Genomic DNA, 23,727 nt, shown 5'->3' with positions numbered 1-23,727 from the left:
AACACCCAGGAGGCTGTGAATGGTGTGAGGCCCTGTGGGCTGTGGTGGAGCTGTGGGGCCATCCACCCCACACACAATGTAGTTTCTGTAGTTGGGGGATGAAGGAATCCCACACGGCAAACCCTGGGATTGACCTGAAAGAGGGTAAAGGACTCCCCCGTAATAGAGGAAAGAGAGGATGCAGAGGTGCAAACCTTGTGTTTGGAGAAGTGGGGGAGGTGTGTGACAGGGTGCTTGGCAAAGGGTTGCCTATTCAGCTCTCTCACACCAGCTCCCATTTAGGGGAATAACCTGGCCCTAATTGGGGAAGCAGAGACAGCTGTCACCTAATTAGCCTGGGGCTGTATAAAAGCTGCAGGGGAAGGAAGCCAAAGGGGGGCAGAAAGAAAGGGAAAAGGCAGGAGTGGAAGCAGGGAGGTAAACCATCCATCCTTACTGCAGCTAGTGAAGAACCAACTGTACATAGTGAAAAGGTGGTAGGAACAAGTCTGTGAATAAACTGCATCAGTGGTTATTAACCCCAGGGTCTCAGAGTGACTTTGTGGACCTAGTAGTGGTAGGAGCCAAGGGGAGGGGCCCAGCTGCATTTTGCTACAAGCAGGTTTAAAACAAACATGGGGAAGTACTTCACAAAATGCACAGTCAACCTCATTGCCAGTGGATGTTGTGAAGGCCAAAAGTATAACATGGAAGTAATGGGCAACTCTCTTACCACTTCAAAAGTTATTTTTCCTCCCTTGGTATCCTGCTGTTAATTGATTTATCTCGTTCGACTGACCTCACACTTGGTAAAGCAACCCCCATCCTTTCATGTATTTATACCTGCTCCTGTATTTTTCACTTCATGCATCCAATGAAGTAGGTTCTAGCCCACAAAAGCTTATGCCCAAATACATTTGTTAGTCTCTAAAGTGCCACAAGGACTCCTGGTTGTTTTTACTGATACAGACTAACACAGTTACCACTCTGAAATATGGAAGAATAGGTCCATCAGTGGCTATTAGCCAAGATGGTCAGGTATGCTAGCCATGCTCTGGGTGTCCCTGAACCTCTGACTGCTAGAAGCTCAGACTGAACGACTGGGGATGGATCACTTGATAAATTGCTGTTCTGTTTGCTTCCTCTGAAGTATCTGGCACTGGCAACTGTCAGAAGACAGAATATTGGGCTACAGAGACCTTTGGTTTGACCCAGTATGGCCGTTTTGTTCTTAATTAGCCTGTGAATTTAGATCAGTTTGGATTTTTTTTTCATTCTGTTATTGTTGAATGGTGCTGTTATCAGGCCATAAAGTTTAAAAGGTTACATTTTATTTTGCCCATTAATTAATGATGTACAGTGCTTTAGCAAAAAGTAGCAATGTATTTTTAGTAAATAGAAGTAGTCCATACTAAAGCCCACAAATAATATATTTTTAACAATTTGTCATAATGGAACCAAAATTCCAATACACTTTACCCAGAAATGATTGTGAGGATTTAAAGAGAGAAAGTGGGTGAGGTAATATCTTTTATTGGACCAACTTCTGTTGGTGAGAGAGACAAGCTTTTGAGCTTACACAGGGCTCTCCTTCAGATGTAAAACTTTCACAGGGCCAGTTAGGATATAGTCAGCCATATGAAAAAGACATTTCTTTGTATTCCCTAATTCTTTTAATGCTTATGCTGAGAAACTCCTCACTTGCGAGCAATGTTGACTATCAGGCTATGTCCATTGCACTATATCCTGTTCTGTCTTAACTGCAGCCATCACAATTAAGTTTAAAAACTCTCATTGAGTTCAGTGAACGAGGCCCCAGAATAGCAGAAAAACATAAAATGACCAATTTTCTTTTTTTCTTTTTACACATCGTATTGGGTTAATCAAAAGGAATTTTCATGAAATTAGTTGGCTGTAAGATAACTGGTATAAATCAAAGTAATTAGACTCTGTGTGACACAAGCATATTTCTATCTGTTTAATCCAATTTAGATCAATTAAAAATGAATGCATCCAGTACTTGTTCTGAGCTACTTCTTGCAATTATACTTTCTTCAGTCAGTCATTCTTTAATTCAGACACACACATTACAGACCATTTCTGAAGATTGTCTGCAAGTTACCAATGTCTAATTGAATTTCTTATTTTTTTTATTCTTGCATTGTAAATATACCTGCAGTCTGGGATGAGCATAGAACTCATTTAAGAAATCCATAAGCAAGTCAATCTTCAGGGAGCTGACACACAGTACCACATGTTTCTCTGTCTGAGCTCTGTGTCGACTGTAGTTACCCCCAGACTTCTGTCTCTCCATCCACAAATAAGCCAGCTGTTCAAACTGCAATATATTGTCAATGTGAATGAAATACATATAAGCAGCTGTGCAATATACACATCTTTATCAGTATGAGTTAATTATATTTTATGCTTTAGGCTATCCACTCATTTAATTAAAGACACACTTAAAACCCCCACCCTTTGTCTTTGTTTCTTTCCAAGAGCAGCAGTTTACAACCAGATGGGATGGCACAATAATACATCAATAGGCCAAACTCAAGCATTCACAAATCATAAAGTTGAGTTAAATCATGAGCTTATTTAAATATATTTTTTCTGGTATTTGAGCCTTTAGGGTTCATTTGTAATTTACACGACACCAAGAGATGAGACTGTAAGAAAAACACCAATGTATTACATATGTAGATGGAACAATGCCTCAGTTTCTCCCCATAGATTTTTAAAAATCTAAAGTTGGCAACACTTGATACGATGATGTCTGCATATTATTTCTTACTATCTGATCTGCACCTTAAATATTGGCATCACTTAAACATATGGCTATTAGAAAAATCATGTTCTGTCCCTGCTGCTCCTGGAGAACTGCTGGGTTTTTTGGTATTGACTATGGCATCTGTTGAACTCAGGGCTGCCCTGACGGGGGGGAGGGGGAAAAGTGGGGCAATTTGCCCCGGGCCCCGCAGGGGCCCCCACGAGAGTTTTTTGGGACCTCTGGAGCAGGGTCCTTCACTCGCTCTGAAGGCCCCGAAAAACTCTTGTGGGACCTGGGCCCCCGGAACTTCTTCAGCTCCGGGGCATCATCGTCGGCAATTCGGCAGCGGAGGGTCCTTCTGCTCCAGGATGGAAGGACCCCCTGCCGCCGAATTACCAACAAAGACCCGGCATTTCGGCAGTGGGTCCTGCTTTGGCGGTAATTCGGCGGCAGGGGGCCCCCGCCGTGGGACTTCGGGGCACTTCGGCGGCGGGTCCCGGAGCAGAAGGACCCCCCGCTGTCGAATTACCGCCGCAGCGGGGGCCCCCGCCACTGAAGACCCCAGGCCCCTGAATCCTCTGGGCGGCCCTGGTTGAACTGAACTTCAATAAGCGGCACTTTTCCCTCTACCACCTTAATCAGCATCCCCCAGTTCACAATAAATTCTGCTTTGAGATCCTAATAAAGGGAAATCTAGGGATCAATATGATATGCAATGTATCTGGAATAATTTAAATACATAAAAGCATTACTTCAATGGACTAATGTCCACATGTTTTATATACAATTAGTACCACTAATACACCATGCATATACCATTTCAATTTCGAAGCTCCTTACAAGCTAGCTAATATTCACAACAATCCAATGACACCGGAGTGTTTTCTTATCCACATTCTACTGAGGCAGGGATGTCAAGTGATTCAGTGTCAGAGCCATGATAAGAGCTGGCCCCCTGTCCTGTGCTCAAACCAGGACACGAAGCCCTTGTCTCTCCTTGAGGTGTCACTCTGAAGAAGAAAGAACTAGGGGAAAATGCTAGGAATAGCTAAGTGTCTTGGGAAAGCTTTGGCTGCTGGTTAGTTTTGCTGCTATTATTTAAGTTCACAATAAAGGTAAATCCCACCATGAGGGTAAATTTGGACAACACATCATGCCTGTATGTTCTTTGGTGTCTGATGGGAGCCAGCAGCTTCTACAAGGATTTGAAAACTTGTTAGCTCCTCTCATTTTAGCATATATAAACCATATGCACATTTATTTTACAAACAAGAAGACAAATAAGAAAGCTCCAACTCTGCATAAAATGAAGAAGAATACAAGATGGTGTACTTTTTTTGGATATTACATACACTGTAAGGACAGTTGCAAGATATATTTCAAGATAATACAGTCTTTTCCCCAAAACTTCCCCATCTCTTCCAAATGGAAAACAATCAGAGTTTACCTGTATGGGCAACACCACAAGGGCAACACAGATCATAATGACAACCAGCAGTTTTGAAGGCCAGATCTTGGGTGTAACATCCCCAAAGCCCACAGTGGAAAATGTCACTATGCAGAAATAAAGGGAGTCAAAGAGAGTCAACTTGTTTCCTGCTCGCTCCAGATGCTGAATTCCGCAAATACTATGTAAAAAAGAATGAATAAAGAAATGAAAAATAAAACTAGTACCTGGAATAAATCCAAAATGTCATGACTCTCTTACTAGCAAGGAGAATTATTTTCTGCAAATGCATATATTACTTAGCAAAGAAGAGAAAATGTTCACGTTCAAAGCAAAAATCTTTAAAAAATTGTATTTAAATGTCATTTATTCATAATAAAGTTCTAACTGTTATTTTGGAATAAAATGTTATCTAAGGATAAAATGATAGTGCTAGTGGTGGTAAATTTTGATTAGTGGTTGGCAGGAAAAAGTAAGATATGTTACAGATAACAGGATGTATTGATTTTTTTTCTAATACCAGAACAAAATAAATAGCATATAGCTGCACTATTGTAATCTTCAGAGTTTTTAAAACCATCTTTTTTTGTTTTTGCAAAAATAATCTGTGACCAAGAAACTGTATATAATTTCATTACATTTGCAATTCTTTATCTTGGATTATAACGCGGTTTCACCTATTACTCTAAGCTTTTTTGGCTCCCGAGGACAGCGTTATATCAAGGTAGAGGTGTACCTCTATCACATCCCCACCTTAGTCTCCTCTTTTCCAAGCTGAAAAGTCCTAGCCTCTTTAATTTCTCCTCATATGGGACCTGTTCCAAACCCCTAATCATTTTAGTTGCCCTTCTCTGAACCTTTTCTAATGACAATATATCTTTTTTGAGATGAGGAGACAACATCTGTATTCAGTATTCAAGATGTGGGTGTACCGTGGATTTATATAAGGGAAATAAGATATTCTCTGTCTTATTCTCTATCTCTTTTTTTAATGATTTCTAACATCCTGTTTGCTTTTTTGACTGCCGCTGCACACTGTGTGGACGTCTGCAGAGAACTATCCATGATGACTCCAAGATCTCTTTCCTGATTAGTTGTAGCTAAATTAGCCCCATCATACTGTATGTATATTTGAGGTTATTTTTTCCAATGTACATTACTTTACATTTATCCATATTAAATTTCATTTACCATTTTGTTGCGCAATCACTTAGTTTTGTCTGATCTTTTTTAAGTTCTTCACAGTCTGCTTTGGTCTTAACTATTTTGAGCAGTTTAGTATTATCTGCAAATTTTGCCACCTCACTATTTATCCCTTTCTCCAGATCAGTTATGAACAAGTTGAATAGGATTGGTCCTAGGACTGACCCTTGGGGAACACCACTAGTTACCCCTCTCCATTCTGAAAATCTACTAATGTAAGCTAGTGGAATGTTGAAATCTAGATTTTTTTGTTGGGGTCTGGGGTTAGTTAGCTAATAGGTACAGATCAGGATAGCTTATGGCATTATCTTAAGTAGCCTAACAATATCTCATGCTAATTTGATGCTGCATGGAGAAAACATGGTCTATTTTTGGTATAAATTAACTTCAAATTATGGGATGTCAGCTCTACCAACTTGGAGGCTGTTCCTTGATTTCTTGGTGAGCAACTGGCATACTTCAGTTTTCATTGCTAACTACACACCAAATTAAATGCCTTCATGGCAATTGTCAAATCTGTGCTAGGGGCTCAATTCACCCCTCAGTTAAACAGATACAGCTCCTCCCAATTACATGGTATTTCAGACATTAAGGACATCCCTAGCACTTCCATTTAGATGTGTGTTGTTTTACACCTCCCTTGCACGGTGGGGATTGAGATTTGTAATGTCTCCCCATAGTGTCGTCATTCTGTTCAAATATAGTTTCCTCCTAAACTTTCTGTTTGATACTTAAAACAGTGTTTCAAACTTATCTCCTTGTCTTTGATTCTTCCTCTTTCTCCATTCCTCCTCTTTTCCCTTTCCTCTGACTGCATTTTCTTATGTTCCCACTAAATCTGTCCCTTCCCAATTTTCCAAACCCCTCCTCTTCTCCATTCCATTTCATTTGTTCCTGCCCTCATGGATCCTCCCTCCCGCCTCAGGGATGGAGTTAAAATGCTGGAGTTCTAGCAGGTACATCATCTAATCCTACCTTGAATCCTAGTACTAAGCTTTGGGCTTCAATTATGTCTTGGGGCAATGAGTTCTGCAATTAATTATGCATTTTGGTTTTAAAATAGTTCTAAATTTGTTGCCTTTCAATTTAATTCAATATCCCCTTGCGCTTGTATTATAAGAACAAATAAATGGGAGCACATCTTACCTTTATAAAATGTATCTAAGGATACAAAATTTAAAGGCAGTTTCTACTACCCTGACTCATGCTGAGTAGTACCTGACTCTGTAAGTAGTCCAACTGAACTCAACAGGGCTACATGTGGAATATGGTTCTATTAATTGTAAGTAAGAATGGCAGAACCTGGTCCTTAGGTTGGTTTGTTTTTCAGTTTACTTTCATATTGATTTGGGTGCCTTTAAAATGTCTGAAAGATTTCTACTGGTTACAATGAGCTTCCCAAGTTCAAAGATAGGGATTATCTATGAATTTAGCAGAATCCTTTAAACCAGTGGAGCTCTTTAACTGCACCTGCTGTACAGAGCATCTCTGAGCTTGCATATTAGTGGTCCCATCCTCCTAGGAGGCTGTTGACTGTCTTTCTATTTTAAAGGTAATTTCTAAATAATGCCATATTTCTCAGTCATAATTCTTCTGTACATCAAAGATGATTTCTTGGCATAGGGTATCTAATTGGCCACAATTGACCATTAAGAACTCCCAGGTAAAAAACCTTTAATCATCAGGCAGGCCCTGTGTTTATAACAGTGTTAGCAGTTCTTCTGTTCTCCAGAAATAATTTACTAGTGGGCAGTAGCATTTCCATAACATATGGATGAGATCCCCAGTTTCCTCTTCACTGTTCTAGCATTTGTATTTTTCACACATCCCAAAATGTTCTGAAGATGATTTTTTGTTGGATAAGTTTCAGCCCTCAGTCATTGGCTGAATTTGTATTCCTACACACTTTGTTCCAGATTTTTTCACTGAGGTGGTAGTTCAGATCTTTCCTCCATGCTCTCATTAGTTGTCCCTTTTCAGTTTTAGTTATAGAAAAGAATTGTTGAAGCAGTACTTTTCTGTCTTTATAATAGGTTCTGAAAAGTTAATAAAGGGGACTGTGGAAATGCCATTCCAGTGAAGATGGATAGTTAACTTTCCTACCTTGGATCAATTATAAGTTTTAATCATAGACTCTGTTTTTCAGTCTATTTGGGTCAGGCACCTTTTAGTGTTATTCTTAAAAACTGGAGTACGCACAGAGAGATCCAGTCATGGAAATATGGGCTCTTATAATGTTAAAATCATTGCTCCCTTACTTTGCATATGTCTTGGCATCCACAGTGTGATTTCAAGCTCTTTGCTTTTAGCATTGGCCACTCCAAGGCTTTGCTGTTATTGAACAAAGTTCACCAGGTGCTGAGATCCTACACTATACCTTGTGCATTTTTAAAGCCTGATAGTGGGGCTTGACCTTGACCTCAGAGTGAAGCATCAAAAGGGCTGTGTGATTAGCACAGACCTAGAGGCCCAAATCTTACCACGTAGAGGTATACTAGAGCTGTAGCTTCTACTCCAGCCCATAGGCTAGAATGAATGTTTGTTGATGGGCTGTGTTGCAGCTCCACTATGGTGATCTATATATGCCATTCTGGTTCTGAAAGAGTTAACTGGAATGGGAGAGTCAGATTAACCCCCCTAGTCACACTGGAGGCTGGGCCAGGGCCAGTTAAGGGTGAGACCCAGCTGAGGAGGAGCTGGGTGGTGATTATAATGCCAGGAAACTGGGAGCAGAAGGAGATTGTAAGGAGAAAAGGAAGGAACTCTGCTGTCCCTCTCTTGGCACTAACAAATGGAGTGACTGGGAGGATCAAGGAGGAAGTCCAGGGGAAAGTAGGCTCTTGCATTCTCTTTTGAGTATGGAAGTCTGTCAGAAGGCCAGGAGAGACAAGGAGAAGCTGCTGGGGTAGAACAAACTCTGATGGTGAACCCTGATAAAAGAGCAGGATTGGGACTTCTAGGGAGGGAGTCCTGGTAAGTGTTCAGTGGAGAGCAGAGCAGGGGAACTTAAGAAGCATCAAAGGTTAATCCTAAAGAGGGCAGAAATTGATTTATTTGTACTTCTGGTTTGGGATTTTGTTGGGGGATTTCAGAGGAGAGTTCTGTTGACAGGCTACAATAAGAAGAAATCCAGGTTGGCAGCAGAAAGGTGTCCAACAGAGCAGACTTTAGCTGCTAGTTATAGGGGTCCTCAGCTGGAATCCAGTGTAATGGTAGGGCTCAGGTTTTCCTTCCAGCTACTGGGGAAGGTGGTGTTTAATCCTGACCTAAAAGAATGACTTCTGAGAGCTCTGAGATGCAAGGATCACTGGGCTGAGAGCTGGGGTGAAGACTTAATGTATGGACATTGGACTCCTGTTGTGTGGGACTTCATTAACCCAGAAGGAGTAGAATTAAAATGTTACCTGGCCATAGGGCCAAGTTGTGATAAAAGACAGACCACCACAGGACTGGTGGGAGCACTATACAGGAAAGAACTGCTATGCTATGCCACACTCAGCCACAAGGGAGGGCGCTAGTGGTGAAGGTGCTCTTCAACATCCATGGATTGCTTTTGAATTCTGGTGGTGGCATACAATTTTATATGACAGTTATTCAGTGTTTTTCAATGGAAAGGCTAAAAATCACCCTTTCTGCTTTCATTAATTGACCATATGCACTAAAGTGAAAGTTCTAGAACATCTTTAAGATTGTGGGGTTTTTTTGTTTTTTTTAAAGACTCTTGTTTTTGTGAAGGGAATGCTTTCTTGCTCCTCCCTGTAAGAGTCCCACTAACAATCATTTTTTTAGAAATAATTCAGATAGGAAGACCTGAAACTTGGTAAGAGGTTTTACTGTATTAACATTATACTGTAATGAATTTTAGTTGTCCCATCTATCCAAATCAATTATCTTGACTGAGCATAACCACAATCAAGAATACACTCGCTGAAATTCTTGCCTATTGAAATCAATACGAATTTTGCCATTGACTTCAATGGGGCAAACATTTCACCTTCTGTCTCCAATCATATCATTTTATCAGAACATGAGACATTCCCTCAAGCTATCATAATTATTTTGGCCTATGTCCTCAAAGGTATTTAGGAGACTAAGAGCTTAACTCCCGTTGATTAAATAGCTTTTGAGGATCTGGGCCTTTGTGCCTGATCCAATGCCCACTAGTGTGAAGGGGAAATCCAAAGCAGTCTTTGGATCAGGCTTTTTGAGTGCTCTTGTGAGGTGTCAGGTGCCCTCATGTCTCACTGAAGTCAATGGGAGTTGACTGTGCATAGCACCTTGAAGGATCAAGCCCTTTAGACCTCATATCAAACACTAATAGAGTTCTGCACTCTATTAACTTTAAGTGTCACCTAATCATGCATCAATCCTGGGACCCAAAATTAAATCAGTGCAAAAGGAAGTAACATTAAACTTTCAAACTCTCCTGAAGCAACCAAAAATATTGTTTAATTTACTGCTGTGGTTGGAATTGCCTTAGTTTTGCTATATACCAGAAAAGTTGCTCACAGCATTGCAGTACAGCTGACTTTCAATAGATGGCTTTGTGGGTATATAACTGCCAACAAAATTTGTCTATTTCCTCACATATTCCTCCATCATGAATATTATCCTTTAGTTTTTCATCTATTACATCTGAATAAATATATCTCATGCCATGTCCTTATCTAGTCAGGTTAGCTACACTTCTGGGAGGGCATAGTGGGAGCTAGTGGTTGACTATGATACTGAAATCTGTAAGAGGCTTAACTATTCAGCTTTCCAAAACTTACGTATATATCTTGCTGTTACCTGAGTGGTTTATGCAACTAATATTTCCAAAAAGTGTGCCCTTTTTCTTACTATATAATGTTAATATTAAGCATTGTTTCAGAAAATAAAAAGGGATAATTTTCAGCTTGTTTATCATATCAGTGTTCTGCTTCCTTTTATACATTTAAACATAATACATCAAGCTACAGCTTCATAATGGTTTTTAACTTTTACCACTGAAAAAGATTAAAATGAACAGTAGCATATATTACTCAGCTTTGCTGGTCCAAGACAAACAATAATGAAGAAATCCCTGGCCAGGTCTACTGATCTTAACAGAACAATCATGAAGCAAAAGATTATTGAAACTCACAATACCTTCCACTGGTTGAGAAAATGAGCTATAGTAGTGGATGATTAGACAGAAAATATTTAACTTAAAAATGTGGGGCCTGATTCCCCACTTTTTATAGCAGTTTTATGCTTCTATAAACTCTGTTTCAAGGGAGTTACCAGTTTAAATTCTATTGAAATCAATACTGTGAAACTAGTTTCACAGAGGAGACTCAAGCTTTTAATTAGAAAACAAAGACAAAAGTCTCAATAAAAGAGATGTATTCCAAAGAGAAACTAATTAAAAAAAAATAAAGAACAAAACAAAGTACAATTTAAACATCTACTATAATTTCAACCAAACAGGAAAAGTTAAAAATGACACCTGTAATCTCTAAAGATTAGGAAAGATCAGCCGTGTTTAGATAACCATTTGAACTTTTCAAAGTTCAATGTCATCATTTACTGGAACTTTTATCTATTTCCTGGGAACTGTTTGTGCTTATTTTTCTGTGCCACAACCTTGTCAATCTTTTAAAAAGTACACACCTTGGAACTAGTATGAAACCCAAATAAAAAAAAAGATGAAAGTGGAGAACTGCCTAAAGGCACAAAAGAAAAGAATATAACACACACAGGAGTTGATGTCTAACACATAAGAACTAATTTTCCAGACTACAGCAGAAGAAAGGGGAACAAGTTGATTCTGCCTCCTGACTTTAGTGAATGTCTGTGTTTCTCGGGGGTGGAAAATAGAAGGGAGGGAAGTTTGGTTTGGGTAAGGTTCCACCAGTCTTCTGCTTTGAGACAGCTACAGTAGCTCAAATCTTGGACTAACCCTCTATGGGAGGATCACCCCATTGCAGTGGATCCCACAATGATGTACACTAGTACAGTGACTCTGACACTATTTATTCTCTTTGCAGCCAGCACTGGGAGACTGGTCAGGGAAAAGGAAGCCTGAACAGTGCTTCCCTGCATCCATATATCCTTGACTGTCATTGGCAGCTGCCATAAATTAGAGTAGCCTGAAGAATGCTGTAGTTTACCGCCTGGGACAGGCTTCATATATAGATCCAGTAAGAGAGCGCTGAGGTAGCTTAAAGCCATGCTGTGAAGTCCTCTGTCATAGCCAAGGAATTGGGGGCAATATTTTTAAACCTGGACCCTATATTTTGAGCTCACTAGCCTAATTCAGAACTAGTGTCCTATTGCAACAACTCTGCATTGTTCATATCATTCTACCATACGTTGTATACAGGAATAGATTACATAAATAGCTTGTGAAAAATAAAAAGCAGAATGTAAGTAGCAGATTTCCATCTAATTTATGTAATATTCTTACCACAAGGAATTTTACAGTTCGTAAAACATCTTCCTGCAGAGCAGCTAAACTGTCCAGGTAAAGATACTTAAAATCTCAGTGGAATATGAAAAGACAAGCTTAGTGTTTTTTGTCTGACTTCCACTAATTTGTGAGCATCCTGGAAATAGGAATCAATAACTGCTGAGGAGTAAAACAGTCCTCAGGAGGAAATCAGATTTAAACCATGCTGTTGTAAAAGTGTGGGTGGAAAAGCTAATGACAGCAAGGACGATTTATATTAGACGTTTCAGACGTACTTATGTTGTCATTATTTATAATTAATTATTTTTACAGTGCCACTGTGAGTGCATAGTCCTTGGCAGATAAATCATTCAGGGGACCCTCAGTGATATACAATCTAAATAATGCAGCAAAGGATTACATTAAAAAAAAATTAAGAATGCGGAAGGAGATACTGGAGGCCAAGAGTTACAACAAGAGCTGGTCAAATAATGAAAAAGAAATTGCAAATAATTCAGCAAAAAAATCAAATTTCATCACAAATTATTTACAGCAAATAATTCAGCCAGCTCTGCATCAGTAAAAGACTGACCCTTATTGTTCCCATGCATCTTGCTAATAGCAATGCCACCCATATTTTGCAGAGAGATGTGATAAATATATTGTGCCTCTTGCTGCCTCAACTTCCCTCTCCTCACTAACCTTTCTCCTCCCAAGACTTATTTTAACATTCCAAATTTGTATCTGGATGTGGGCAGTTGCAAGAATTTCCCAGAGAGTGGGACAGACACCCTCCCTCTGCATGTTTTGTGTGTGTTACACTAATTACCAGCCTAAAATGCTTAGAAAGGAAACCTTTTACAGGGAACAGCTAAAAAACAAACCACAGAACTGTGAAGACACTTTATCATCAGATTCTCAGGTATCCATTTAGAAGTAAATAAAACACAATACAATCTCAGCCAATTTGATGATAAACCGTACGCTACTGCTCAGAAGAACCCACAAACTCTTGAATGCTTAAAGATAGACATCTATATGTTGACCTTTGTTTTTATAGTGATTCCCCACTTTTTCTATCACTATAAGAAAAATGTATACGGATACTCTTATTAATAAATAAGTGTATGGTCACTGACTAGACTGGAAATTTGTACAAAGCACTGACTAATGAGTATGGGCCAGATGCTATTCTTGTTGAAATAAGTGGAAGGTTTTTAACTGACTTCACTGAGTAGTAGGATCTGACCCTAAATGTAAGTACTAGCTTGGTGACTGGGCTTGAAATGGCAATGGGTCAAAGTGCACTACAGAACTTTTAGTGTGTGGTAGAAGGGTCTGCACAGCCACTTAGTGTATGCCATGCCAGGGTGTAAAATCTATAGCTTGGCAACTTACTGTGCACTAAGACTTTGTAGCCTAGCCCTTAGATTCCACAGGATGCATGCATTGGAAATATCTGGGAGAGAATCATGCTGCAGTCCACGTTAATGAAAATCTCCCATTGAAACCAATGGGAATTTTCCATGAGCAAAGGCTTCAGAGATTAGACTGCCAAAGAGCACTGACATTAGACCAGGTTAATCATTTAATTGCCCAACAAGACCATTTATCATGTTTGCATTATTGATTTTAAAGTTCCAATGAAATCTTCATGTATACAGGATAGGTTTTTCTTTCTTTACAGGAACACTAGCAGACCACTCTCAGGTTATGGGGAAAAATATGGGGCATATCCATGGAGCCAATAACATTTAACACACATGAATTGCAGTAGATGTCTTGGATGAATTGCTAGATATACAAGGCCCCAGAAGTGCACTAATCCTTTGTAAATGTATTGCCTGTCAGGTTGGAAAATATTTTCTTAAAATAAAGGGAAAAGGTCATATCTGAGCCATTACTAGGTATACTTGACATGGCTATGACATCATTGACACCACTCAGCAAGTTCAGTTTGTGTCCAATTATGTAGAATAAGAAACAAGAAATTCTTAACTAAGGTTTCCCATAGAGATCAAAGTTGCACCAGAAGCTGATAATGACCTCCCAGGGAATGGAAACTAGGCACCTAAGAAATACTTTGTCTGCAGCGTTGGTAACCTCCAGCTTTAATCAAAGTTTGGAAGAGATCTGTTCTGAAACTTTGCAATCATCCCCCAGGAGAAAAAAGAGGTTTTAATTTTTAACTAATCTCCCCCACTCCCAATTTAATATTATGCTTTAAAGGCTCTGGAACTTCACTGTCAGCTCCAAGAGGCATGGCAAGTGCAATGGGAGCACAGCCACTGCACCTCACTTGAACAGTGCAGCAGATCTGCTCGGCTGGCCAGAAAGTCTAATGCTGGTGGTAGCCTGTGCAGCCCTTGCATTTAGAGGAGTGCAGGGGCCACATTATACCTGGCCCCTGACTTGGTGTGCACAGATGGAATGCTCTTTTCTCTCTCTCTAAATTCTTATGCCGGAGCCCATTGCTGTTGTATGTGAGCACTTCTGTAGTATCTAAACCGACCCTTCCTCTGGCACTTTCATGCAGGGACAGATGCTTACCTTACATTTTAAATGACACACTTTGAATCTCTCTATGTAATATTTACAGAATCAGTTTAAATCTAGACCCATTAGATGTTTCAAAGCAGCTGGATCAATTAACTCTCAGGTTATCCTTGGTGTAAGTCCACTTTAACCATTGATATCAATTGAGTTACATGACTAATTAACTCAGTCAATGGCTCTACCAGATAAATAAATAGTTTAAGCTAACTTATAAATTATTATTTATAGAGAATGTCCTCTGAACTCTGTTTTCTTCAATAATCCACTACTATGAGTTTTATGATTTGCTCCTGCACAGCCACTATGTGAAGAAATCAACTAACAAAACACATTTCCTGATATATGCTAATATCTTTTGATGTTGGTGTAAACAAAGACGGAATTAAACAAAAGAAAATAATTTCCTAGGGACCAATAAATTATCGGGAGGATCCATGGGGAATCATATAATAGGAGGAAATTGGTGTTGACAGCCCAATAACTGAATTTTTCAGCTTTTGAATACCAAATGTTTCAATTTTTTGCCAATAATAATAATAAAACCTTCCAATTTTTGGATTGCTTTTTGATGAAAATGGAAATTTGTGAATATTTCCATTTTGTTGAAAACCCATTTTCCATCAAACAATATAAAAGATATTTTGACTAGCTTGAATAGACATGTAAATTCTGAAATTTTATAGTGACAAAAATATAAATTTGAAAAGTATTTAAATCAAGTGGCAGAATTTTTTATTAATGACAGTGCTGTGCCTATACCTTGCATGGGTAGATTTTTAAGCCTATGTGGATCACTTTTCAGTCTCAGGGCTTTAAACAAGGGATTAATAACATAAAAGCCATCCAATAATAAACTGTAATTATCTACCTCTTCTCCAGTCAGTCTTATTCCATGCAGTACCTTAAGAAGAAACCCACTAAACATATAGCCTTAACCATTTTTACTCAGCAGAAAAGGAAAGGGTTTGCTTCCCACAAGGATCCTGGTGACTGCAGTGTTATGCACTGAAAACTACTAAGGACTCGCTCCACCAACCCCCAAAATGCAGGATATGGTGGGTCTCTCTCTTAATATTCAGTAAGAGTCATATGAGTTCCTATTAAGCCTTTCCATCTTTTTTTCTGCAACTCTCATCATCAGAAATTCTGTGTAAAACTCCATATTTTTTCAAAGCAGCTTTTCTTTTCACAGACCTCTTTTCTCACTTAAAGACATACAACTGTATTGATGAGGGGGACAAAGAGAGGATAGGGCAATCCAAAGTGCACCTAACTGAACAGAACGATACCCATTGACTTCACTAGGCTTTGTATCAGGCCTTAATAGCCTAATGGGGTTGCATGAGTTTCTCAAGGAAGCAGCATTCCTCAGAAAGGATACTCCAACAAGTATTTAATAGCATCTCCTTAGGCTAATTTCAGAATTCACAGATGGTGAAATGTTCAGATGCTGATTCTGTCTTTCTATTTTAACTACAAGGGCCACTCCCTGCTACTTCCAGCAGTCTGGCACCATCATGATTGCTTAATCGCGCCATCCTCCATGCCCAGTGTTGTCCTCTTCAAAGGACAACTATCTGGGGGTCCACACCTCCATTCAAAACGTTTTTTGTTCAAGTCTGGGTACTTTTAAATCTGTTATAGAATGTCCAGGGAGATTGAAGTGTTCTCCTACTGGCTTTTGTATGTTACCAAAAAAACTTCAAAAACAGACTTCAAAGAGAAACTGCATAACTAAAATTCATTTGCAAATTTAACACTATTAATTTGGACTTTAATAGGGATTGGGAGTGGCTGGCTTACTACAAAAGCAACTTTCCCTCTCTTGGCATTGACACCTCCTCATCAATTATTGGGAGTGGACTACATCCACCCTGATTGAATTGGCCCTGTCAACCCTGGTAAGGTAACTCCCTTCTCTTCATGTGTCAGTATAATTATGCCTGCATCTGTAATTTTCACTCCATGCATCTGAAGAAGTGGGTTTTTATCCACGAAAGCTTATGCCCAAATAAATCTCTTAGTCTTTAAGGTGCCACTGGACTCCTTGTTGGTTTTGTATCAGTTTAGTTACTTTAACAAAATCTGACTGCAAAATTCCATAGTCTTATAAGATTTTTCCATTTCTTATTGGAAACATTAATTGTAATTTCTGGAGAAGACAGGCAAAACTGCACTGGATAAAAGTTAATTATATAATGGCTGTTTTTTCTCTACATTCTCCAATTTCAGTATGAACATTTTCAGATAGCTCTGTTAATAACTAATGTTTATAACAGCTGAACTTGAAAGATCAAGTTCTACTAGTAAATCATGTGACTTACAGCAATTGCAGATCTGACTGTTAAACAGAGTGGCCATGTGGTGAAATGATCATCTTGAATAAATATTTGCTGAAATTGACTGACCCTTCCTGATCATACTGAGAAAGTAGAAGTAAAGCCATGGTAAAACAAACTCTGGTTAGTGGCATTGCACAAGTACACTGGGATAAATTCTGCCCTTAAGTATATCTAAACAAAAGGATCTGTGTACACATTAGTGAATAAGCAATAGCAATCAAGAAATTATGTGTAGTTTTACTGAATGTGTGGCTTTGTATGTACTGTGAACCATAACTGTAAATTCTATAATATTTAGACTCTGGTTCTGGAAATTCCACGTGTGGATCTTGTGTGTGTTGAGAACCACATGGATTCATAGATTGGCCTACAGTCATATGACAGGTCAGTGGCAATGCAGGAAATAGAAATGTGTCTCCTGTGCATTAACCACTAGACAATACTCTCAGTGTACAGAGTGACTAAATAGGTAATGTTACATGCATGTCCTTTCTGAGAAGGTATTAGTATATAATCTCACTTTGGCAGTAAAAGCCATGTTGGGTTTAAAGCATCATGGAAAACTTCAGAAGTTCGAAGTCAAACTTCAAATTCAGTAAGTAATTCAGATTTGATATGCTTAGATTATTCATATTGCCTCTTTCAATGTGTTTTAAAATGCTCTGGAGGGTGTGGCAGTACTTAGACAAGCCACCCACACATTAAGTATAGGAGTTAAACAATATAGTTAATTCAATTAACTACTGCAGTGTTCATTTTCCAAATATTTGTTAAGTGCGTGTGTAAGGAATCAGTGTAATTAACTTATATAGATTCCTGACACAAATCAAGAGGACAGATGCATAATTTAGGACATCATAAGTTGACTTTCTGGCAACAAAATATATAGTGCAGAACCAAGTCTTGGTTGTAGAATTGTGCTCAAGATGTAAACTCTGAAAAAACAACCATGTTTCTAGCCCTTATGGTTGCAAATTGTAAAATGTGAACTGATTGCAAATTAATACAGTAATGTCTGCAGCAATAGCTCTGAGCAGTGTGGGCTGCTCCATTAATGTCAATGCGGTGTCATTTTTTGAAATTTTAACTATGACAATCTCTCCTATTGAAGCTGTTGCATTTTGTATACATAATTCAATATTCATTGGACCACAGAGACCAGCTATATAGTGCAGTGGTAAAGGCACTCACCTGAGATATGGAAGTACAAGCTCTTGCTCCAAATCAGGCAGAGCAGGGATTTGAAAACTGGTCTCCCACATCTAGGTAAGTGTCCCTAGCCAGTAGACTATCATGGGTGTGGCTTTGGGGGAAGAAGGTGCTGCCCTGCCTTAGGTGCCTAATTCCAGGAGAAGGTTATGGCTGTGAATCCCAAGAAGAGATAAGCGTCTCCTTCCAGCCCACAGTTAGGGCCCTAACTACCTTTAAGGTGTGTGGTTTAGGCCTTGCCCCCTCTCATCAGCATTTCTTACTGGCTAGCTTAGGCAGCTCCCTGCTCAGCTTCTTGGCTTCTGGAATCCCTTTCTTAGGGGGCCTAACTCTCCCTATGCATTGTATAGGGAGCCAGGGCACCTAACTTGGGCTGAAGATTCCACTGGGCATTGTGGATCTAGCCCACAGTTGCTTTCCTACCCTTTCCTCAGCAGGCACTGTTCCATCTCACATAAGGATCTGGCCTGGTAACATTATGGCCCATTTAAGAAGTGGAAAGATTATGTACTCCCTGGTCCCACAAGGCACCTCTACAAAGTTTCTTCTTATGAGGAAATTTACCTTTTCCTTCGCACTAATTCTCAGATGCCATCTATCTAGTATATGACGTCTGTAGGACACCCATCAGTACAGTGCCTATGATACTTGCCTCATGTAACCTAGGGAGGATTGTTGATGGGTAACCAGTGAGTAGTGGCAGTTAGTTTTGTATAATTTTGTGGGGGGTATATATAGTAATCTGTAGCTTATGCTCGTGTTGTCAGTTATTAATGCTTTGGGGACACTGTACTAAATGGGGAAAATAGTTATTTAATATGTCAGACTAAAGGACTGACAAATTGCCTAGAGGTCAAGAAATGAAAAGGGAAACAAGAATGAAAACCATAGATGGTAATGTGCTAACCAACATTTGGAACTGCCAATTAAAATAAGAACTGAATTGAGGAGACTCCTTTGTTTCTAGACTGTGTTTGGGAGGGGGCGTAAAGGGGTATTCAGCAGTGAAATCTATTAATTATTTTTCCCATTATAGTTTGTGTACTTGAGGATCTTTCCATTGTGTACTGGACCATTTTTAACTATAAATTCTTTGTACTTGGATTTTTAATTATTCAGATCAGTGTGCAAAGCTATGACAAGTGCTTTCAATAAAACTCATAAAGACAAATGAAGAAATGTATATTTAAATCCTGAAGTGCCTTTGAGACCCATACAAACCACCCACTGCATTATGGGATATCTACAGTGAATCAGGAAATACCAAGAGGTTTTCACACATGGAGGAAAAAAGATGATGTATTTCTGTGCTGAATTCACACCCAGAAGCTGGTCATTTCAGGGCAGAAATCTGTATTTAACTTAGTTTTTACATTGCAGTTCAACTTAAAAAGAGAACTTTAGCAAACCAAAGAGACTTTGGGGGAGGGATTAAACATACTTAATAAAGGCAAAGTGACATTGCAAAATTTGACATCACCATTCTCCCAAATGTATCTGATGCTGTCTATTTGAAATCTGTTTTAAATTTCCTCTTTATAAGATATTTACAGAAAAATGTACTGGCCTTGGATTATAAAACCTTTCAATTATAAAAGCATTGTTACTTGATTCTTTTTGATTACAGATAAAGTACTGAGAGGCCCAAAGCTTATAGAAGATTATAACTGCAGTTAAGAAAATGATAACGTTAAATTAAGCCATTAATCATTTTGAGAAGAATTATATGTTGCCTTTTCAAAAGGATTAAAAGGCAAAAAAGTTAATGAAACACTGAGAACTGTAATAATGGGTCAGATTCTCAGATGGTGGAAACCAACATAACTCCACCTACATTTCCACCTACTGAGGCACTTCTTCAAAGTGCTCGCACTGTTATCTGTAGCCCACCACTGCCTGGTATAATATGAGGGAGTGCAATATATTCTCACTGTTTTTAAAAATACCTAACAGAATTAAAATGACTGTTCCAAGCTATCTAACTAAACTTAATTGTAAATATGATTTTCAAAGTATAAATTCTGGGGTTTAAAAAATGTTTGTACACCATCTATTGACTGCAACTGCAAACTGATTTAAAGGTGGTATCTTACTACATCAATCACCTTGTTCTTGGCAAGTTTTTAAAACTGTTAAAGTTTGGATATGATTTTTTTTTAAAGAAATTTGTTTGAATCATAAAAGTTTGACTACTAAAAGCTAGTGGTTTTTTTTTTTAAATCACAACACACTGAGTATTCTGAGAGCCATAATTGAGTTACGTCCACTATTAGGAGGACCACTTTTATTCTGAGATCCTGATTTACATCCTTATATTCACCTTTGTGCCATATGGCTGTCTGAAAAAGATTTGACTCAGGCAGATCTCTTCAGAGCCCATCCAAAACACTGAAGGCTTCAATTTGAGTGAATTACTAAAGAGTTATTTTAGTTGTTCTTGCCTTGTCAACTACAGCTGGTGTGAATTTTATTTCTTTTTGGTGAAAAATTCCATTTTTGTTGAAAATGAAATGTTTAAAAGTGTTAACTTACTTTTTTTTTTCTTGTGGGAAATGTTCACTGATTTCAAAACAAAACTTTTGCAGAAAATGCACATTTCTGGATAATTTCAAAATTTTGTTTCAGATTTTAGTTTATGGGGATATTCATTTTTATTTATATTTTCCATATTCTTTCACTACATATTATGCATAACCACTACTGACAGGTCATACTACGACACAATAGCTGAAATAGTCTTTTTTATAATTATTATTTTAAAAATAATTAAGGGTGGTACTTAGTACTGATTAAAAGGTCTTATCTGTGGCAGAATATTTGGACAAAGCAAACACACAAGGTCTTGATTACAACTCAAGTATTGATTTTGCAAATACTCCAAAATCCTTCTTTTTGCATTATACAACCAGGTCTAGTTAACACAAAAATCTGACAGGTGGGAAAATAAACAATTTTATTTTGAGTTTCCCTACACAATTCTTCATATTTACTTTCTTGTTTTCACTGCATAATAATGAGCTTGCAAAATATAGGAGTCTGTCTAATTTGTTGATATAAATACTCTGTAAACTGCAAAGCAAACTAATTAAAAGCACTCATTCTGTGTCTCTTGTTTTCACATAAATAAACAATCATTGATTAAGATTTGTATTATATGTGAGCCATCCATTCTTAATGATAAATGCCTCAAGACAGTTGAAGGTTAATAGAACTTAGTCAATTAAAATGCTTTGAAAATATTATGGAGCAAAAGAGTTTTGTATAGCATGGTAAAGTCGAGCAGAACAAGAAAATATATTGAGTTATAGGAAATTGTAATGGAATTAATACCATTAAATATCCATGCCCCTTATATGATTTCCTAACCCTTTTGTAATGTCTTGGTGATCATACTGATTTACACAGTGGCTGCAAAATGTAATTAGGCATGGTATTCTGTGCCCAGAGGAACTGGCAATTTGATTTCATGCCTGTTATTAAGTCTTCACTGTGCAAAATCAACCCACATCTTGTACTTAAGTATTTACTGAATGAATACCAATTAGTTTTGTTTTCTCAATTGCTATGACTCAGTCATTTGAACTGTTATGTATGTTGTATATAAAACTGTGCACATATGCTGTAGAAATGTACAGCATAGCAAAATCTGAAATATTTTAGGCTCTGATTCTACAAAGTACTTAAGTACGTGCCTATCTTTAAGCTTGTGTTTAAGTTCCATTGAGTTCAGTGGGACTTATGCTTAACTTTAAGTGCATGTTTGTGCTTAGGTGCTTTGCGGAACTGGGGCTTTAATGTACATGTGATACCAGGCAATGAAAACATCTAGATGGGGAGGGTTGCGGGGGCTTTTGAGTTTTTTTTTTCCCCAGGGTCGGGGGAATGAGGAGATACAGATTTCTCTTAATCACATTATTGCCAACCGTCCTTGAAGGTTGGTACCTGTAAATTTCATATACCAGCCTCTTGTTTCTTGATGTAGTGACTGGAAGAATCTTTATTTAAAAAGATTGCTTTCAGTGATTTATAAAGGAGGTCAGACTAGATGATCACAGTGGTCCATTCTGGCAGGGGCGGCTCTAGCCATTTCGCTGCCCCAAGCACACAGTGGGGGGCGCTCTGCTGGTCGCTGGTCCCGCGGCTCCGGTGGCTTGCCTGCGGATGCTCCACCAAAGCCACGGGACCAGCGGACCCTCCGCAGGCACGTCTGTGGGAGGTCCACCGGAGCAGCCTGCCGCCCTCCCAGCAACCGGCAGAGCGCCCCCCGTGGCATGCCGCCCCAAGCATGCGCTTGGTGTGCTGGGGCCTGGAGCCGCCCCTGCCTTCTGGCCTTGGAATATCTGAAAATGTTAACAGTGCTAGAAGTGCACATTCACTGGTGCTGAGCTCACTCAAAATCATTTTGTACTACTTTTTTAGAATGACATAGCAGAACAAGTGGTTGATTCCATAAATGTTGCTAAAGATGTACATTTAAATCCACAAGCAATTACCAGAAATAGCAGGGACCAATATACATTGCTACATGGGAACTTGACTCTTTATTTAACTTATCCAAGGCTTATTTGTTAATGTAACTTAGTCATGTAACAGCATCACCATTTTTATTTATGTATTTATTGTTAGCTGGCAGAGTATCATGGCAGTGTAGATGGCAGCCCATGGTCAGGAGAATGCTGTGGCTTCCCTTTTCCATCAGGTCATATTAAAATATAGAGAGATATACTGAGATGGCACACAATGAATGCCTCATTTTGATGCATATCAGAGTGATCTGGGGTTTGTCGTGATGTTGCAGCATTTCAGAGAAACCAGATGGAAGGACTGAAGCTTTGAGATGTTTCCACAAATCTGACAGGATGTCTAAACGTATCACACAGTTTGCTATTTTAAATATTTGCCTGAATAACCTTGTGTATGGAGATAATACATACCCCAAAAGTGTCTGCTGTACAAATAACTGTAGCAACGTTGAAGGCTATTTGTTCATAACTTCATTCTGTGATATATAACAGGCTAAACCATCAATTCCACATTTAGAAACTGAGGAAGCATAGAAGTCTACATTTTAAAGGTCAGAGTCAACTCCTCTCTGTGATGGGGCTAACTTCCATCACTTGTTAAATGAGGGGTTAAGGCACCTGTGGCTGATTACCTTCTGATGTGAGGGGGAAGAGTTAAGTAAGGGTCATTAGGCACCTGAGCCTTATAAGGAAGCTAAGGGAACTTAGTAGGGGTGAGACTGCAATGGAGGCAGGACTCTTCTGTGGATGCAACTTCTCAGAGAGTTGGCTAGCTCAAGAGGGTCAGAAGAGTATAGGTGCTGCTGTACCCCCGGCCTGAAGTGGTTTGCATCATGTACAGGGTTTACAGTTTGGTTCAATAGCTCTCAGCACCCCCCACTATATAAATTGTTCCAGCACTCCTGCAGAAGAATCAGAGGATGTAGGAAGAAACTAGAGCCCTGAGATCCAAAGGGAAACTGTTAAATACAAGCTGTGGGGAAGCAGTACAAGGGGGTTTAGGGATAGGAGGTGAACTAGGGAAACAGCATCATGTCAAAGAAGCAGACCTAGTTACTTACTACAGAGTCCCTGGGCCAGAACCCAAGCAGAGGGTAGGTCTGGTTTCCCTACCAGCCCTGAGGAAGGTGTACAGAAGAAACATTGAACTCTCAGTGGGGTTGAAGACTGACTACCCCTCTCCCCCACAAGAATGGGTTGAGGAATAGCCCAAGACAGGGGCTAAAGACTCTTTTCTGTTGGGACATTTTGTGAACTTTCAAGTTGGACCTTTTTCTGACCCAGAA

At 39.0% G+C, this 23,727-nt stretch overlaps 1 protein-coding gene across 4 annotated transcripts in view; it reads right to left on the bottom strand.

The window, feature by feature from the left end:
- KCNT2 (potassium sodium-activated channel subfamily T member 2) overlaps nucleotides 1-23,727 on the bottom strand; it is a 283,005-nt gene that overhangs the window by 134,723 nt on the left and 124,555 nt on the right. For all 4 annotated transcript variants that reach the window (XM_045026023.1, XM_045026024.1, XM_045026025.1 and 1 more), the window contains 2 exons: nucleotides 4,197-4,377; nucleotides 2,153-2,317 (listed from right to left, as the gene is read on the bottom strand). In XM_045026023.1, the coding sequence (XP_044881958.1) occupies nucleotides 2,153-2,317; nucleotides 4,197-4,377 (346 nt within the window). The remainder of the gene's footprint in view (nucleotides 1-2,152; nucleotides 2,318-4,196; nucleotides 4,378-23,727) is intronic.

This window comes from Mauremys mutica, chromosome 8 (assembly GCF_020497125.1).
Source record: "Mauremys mutica isolate MM-2020 ecotype Southern chromosome 8, ASM2049712v1, whole genome shotgun sequence".
In the NCBI taxonomy this organism is placed as follows: domain Eukaryota; kingdom Metazoa; phylum Chordata; order Testudines; family Geoemydidae; genus Mauremys; species Mauremys mutica.
The sequence above is the reverse complement of the archived record's forward strand: the minus strand, read 5'-3'. Positions and strand labels throughout refer to the sequence as shown.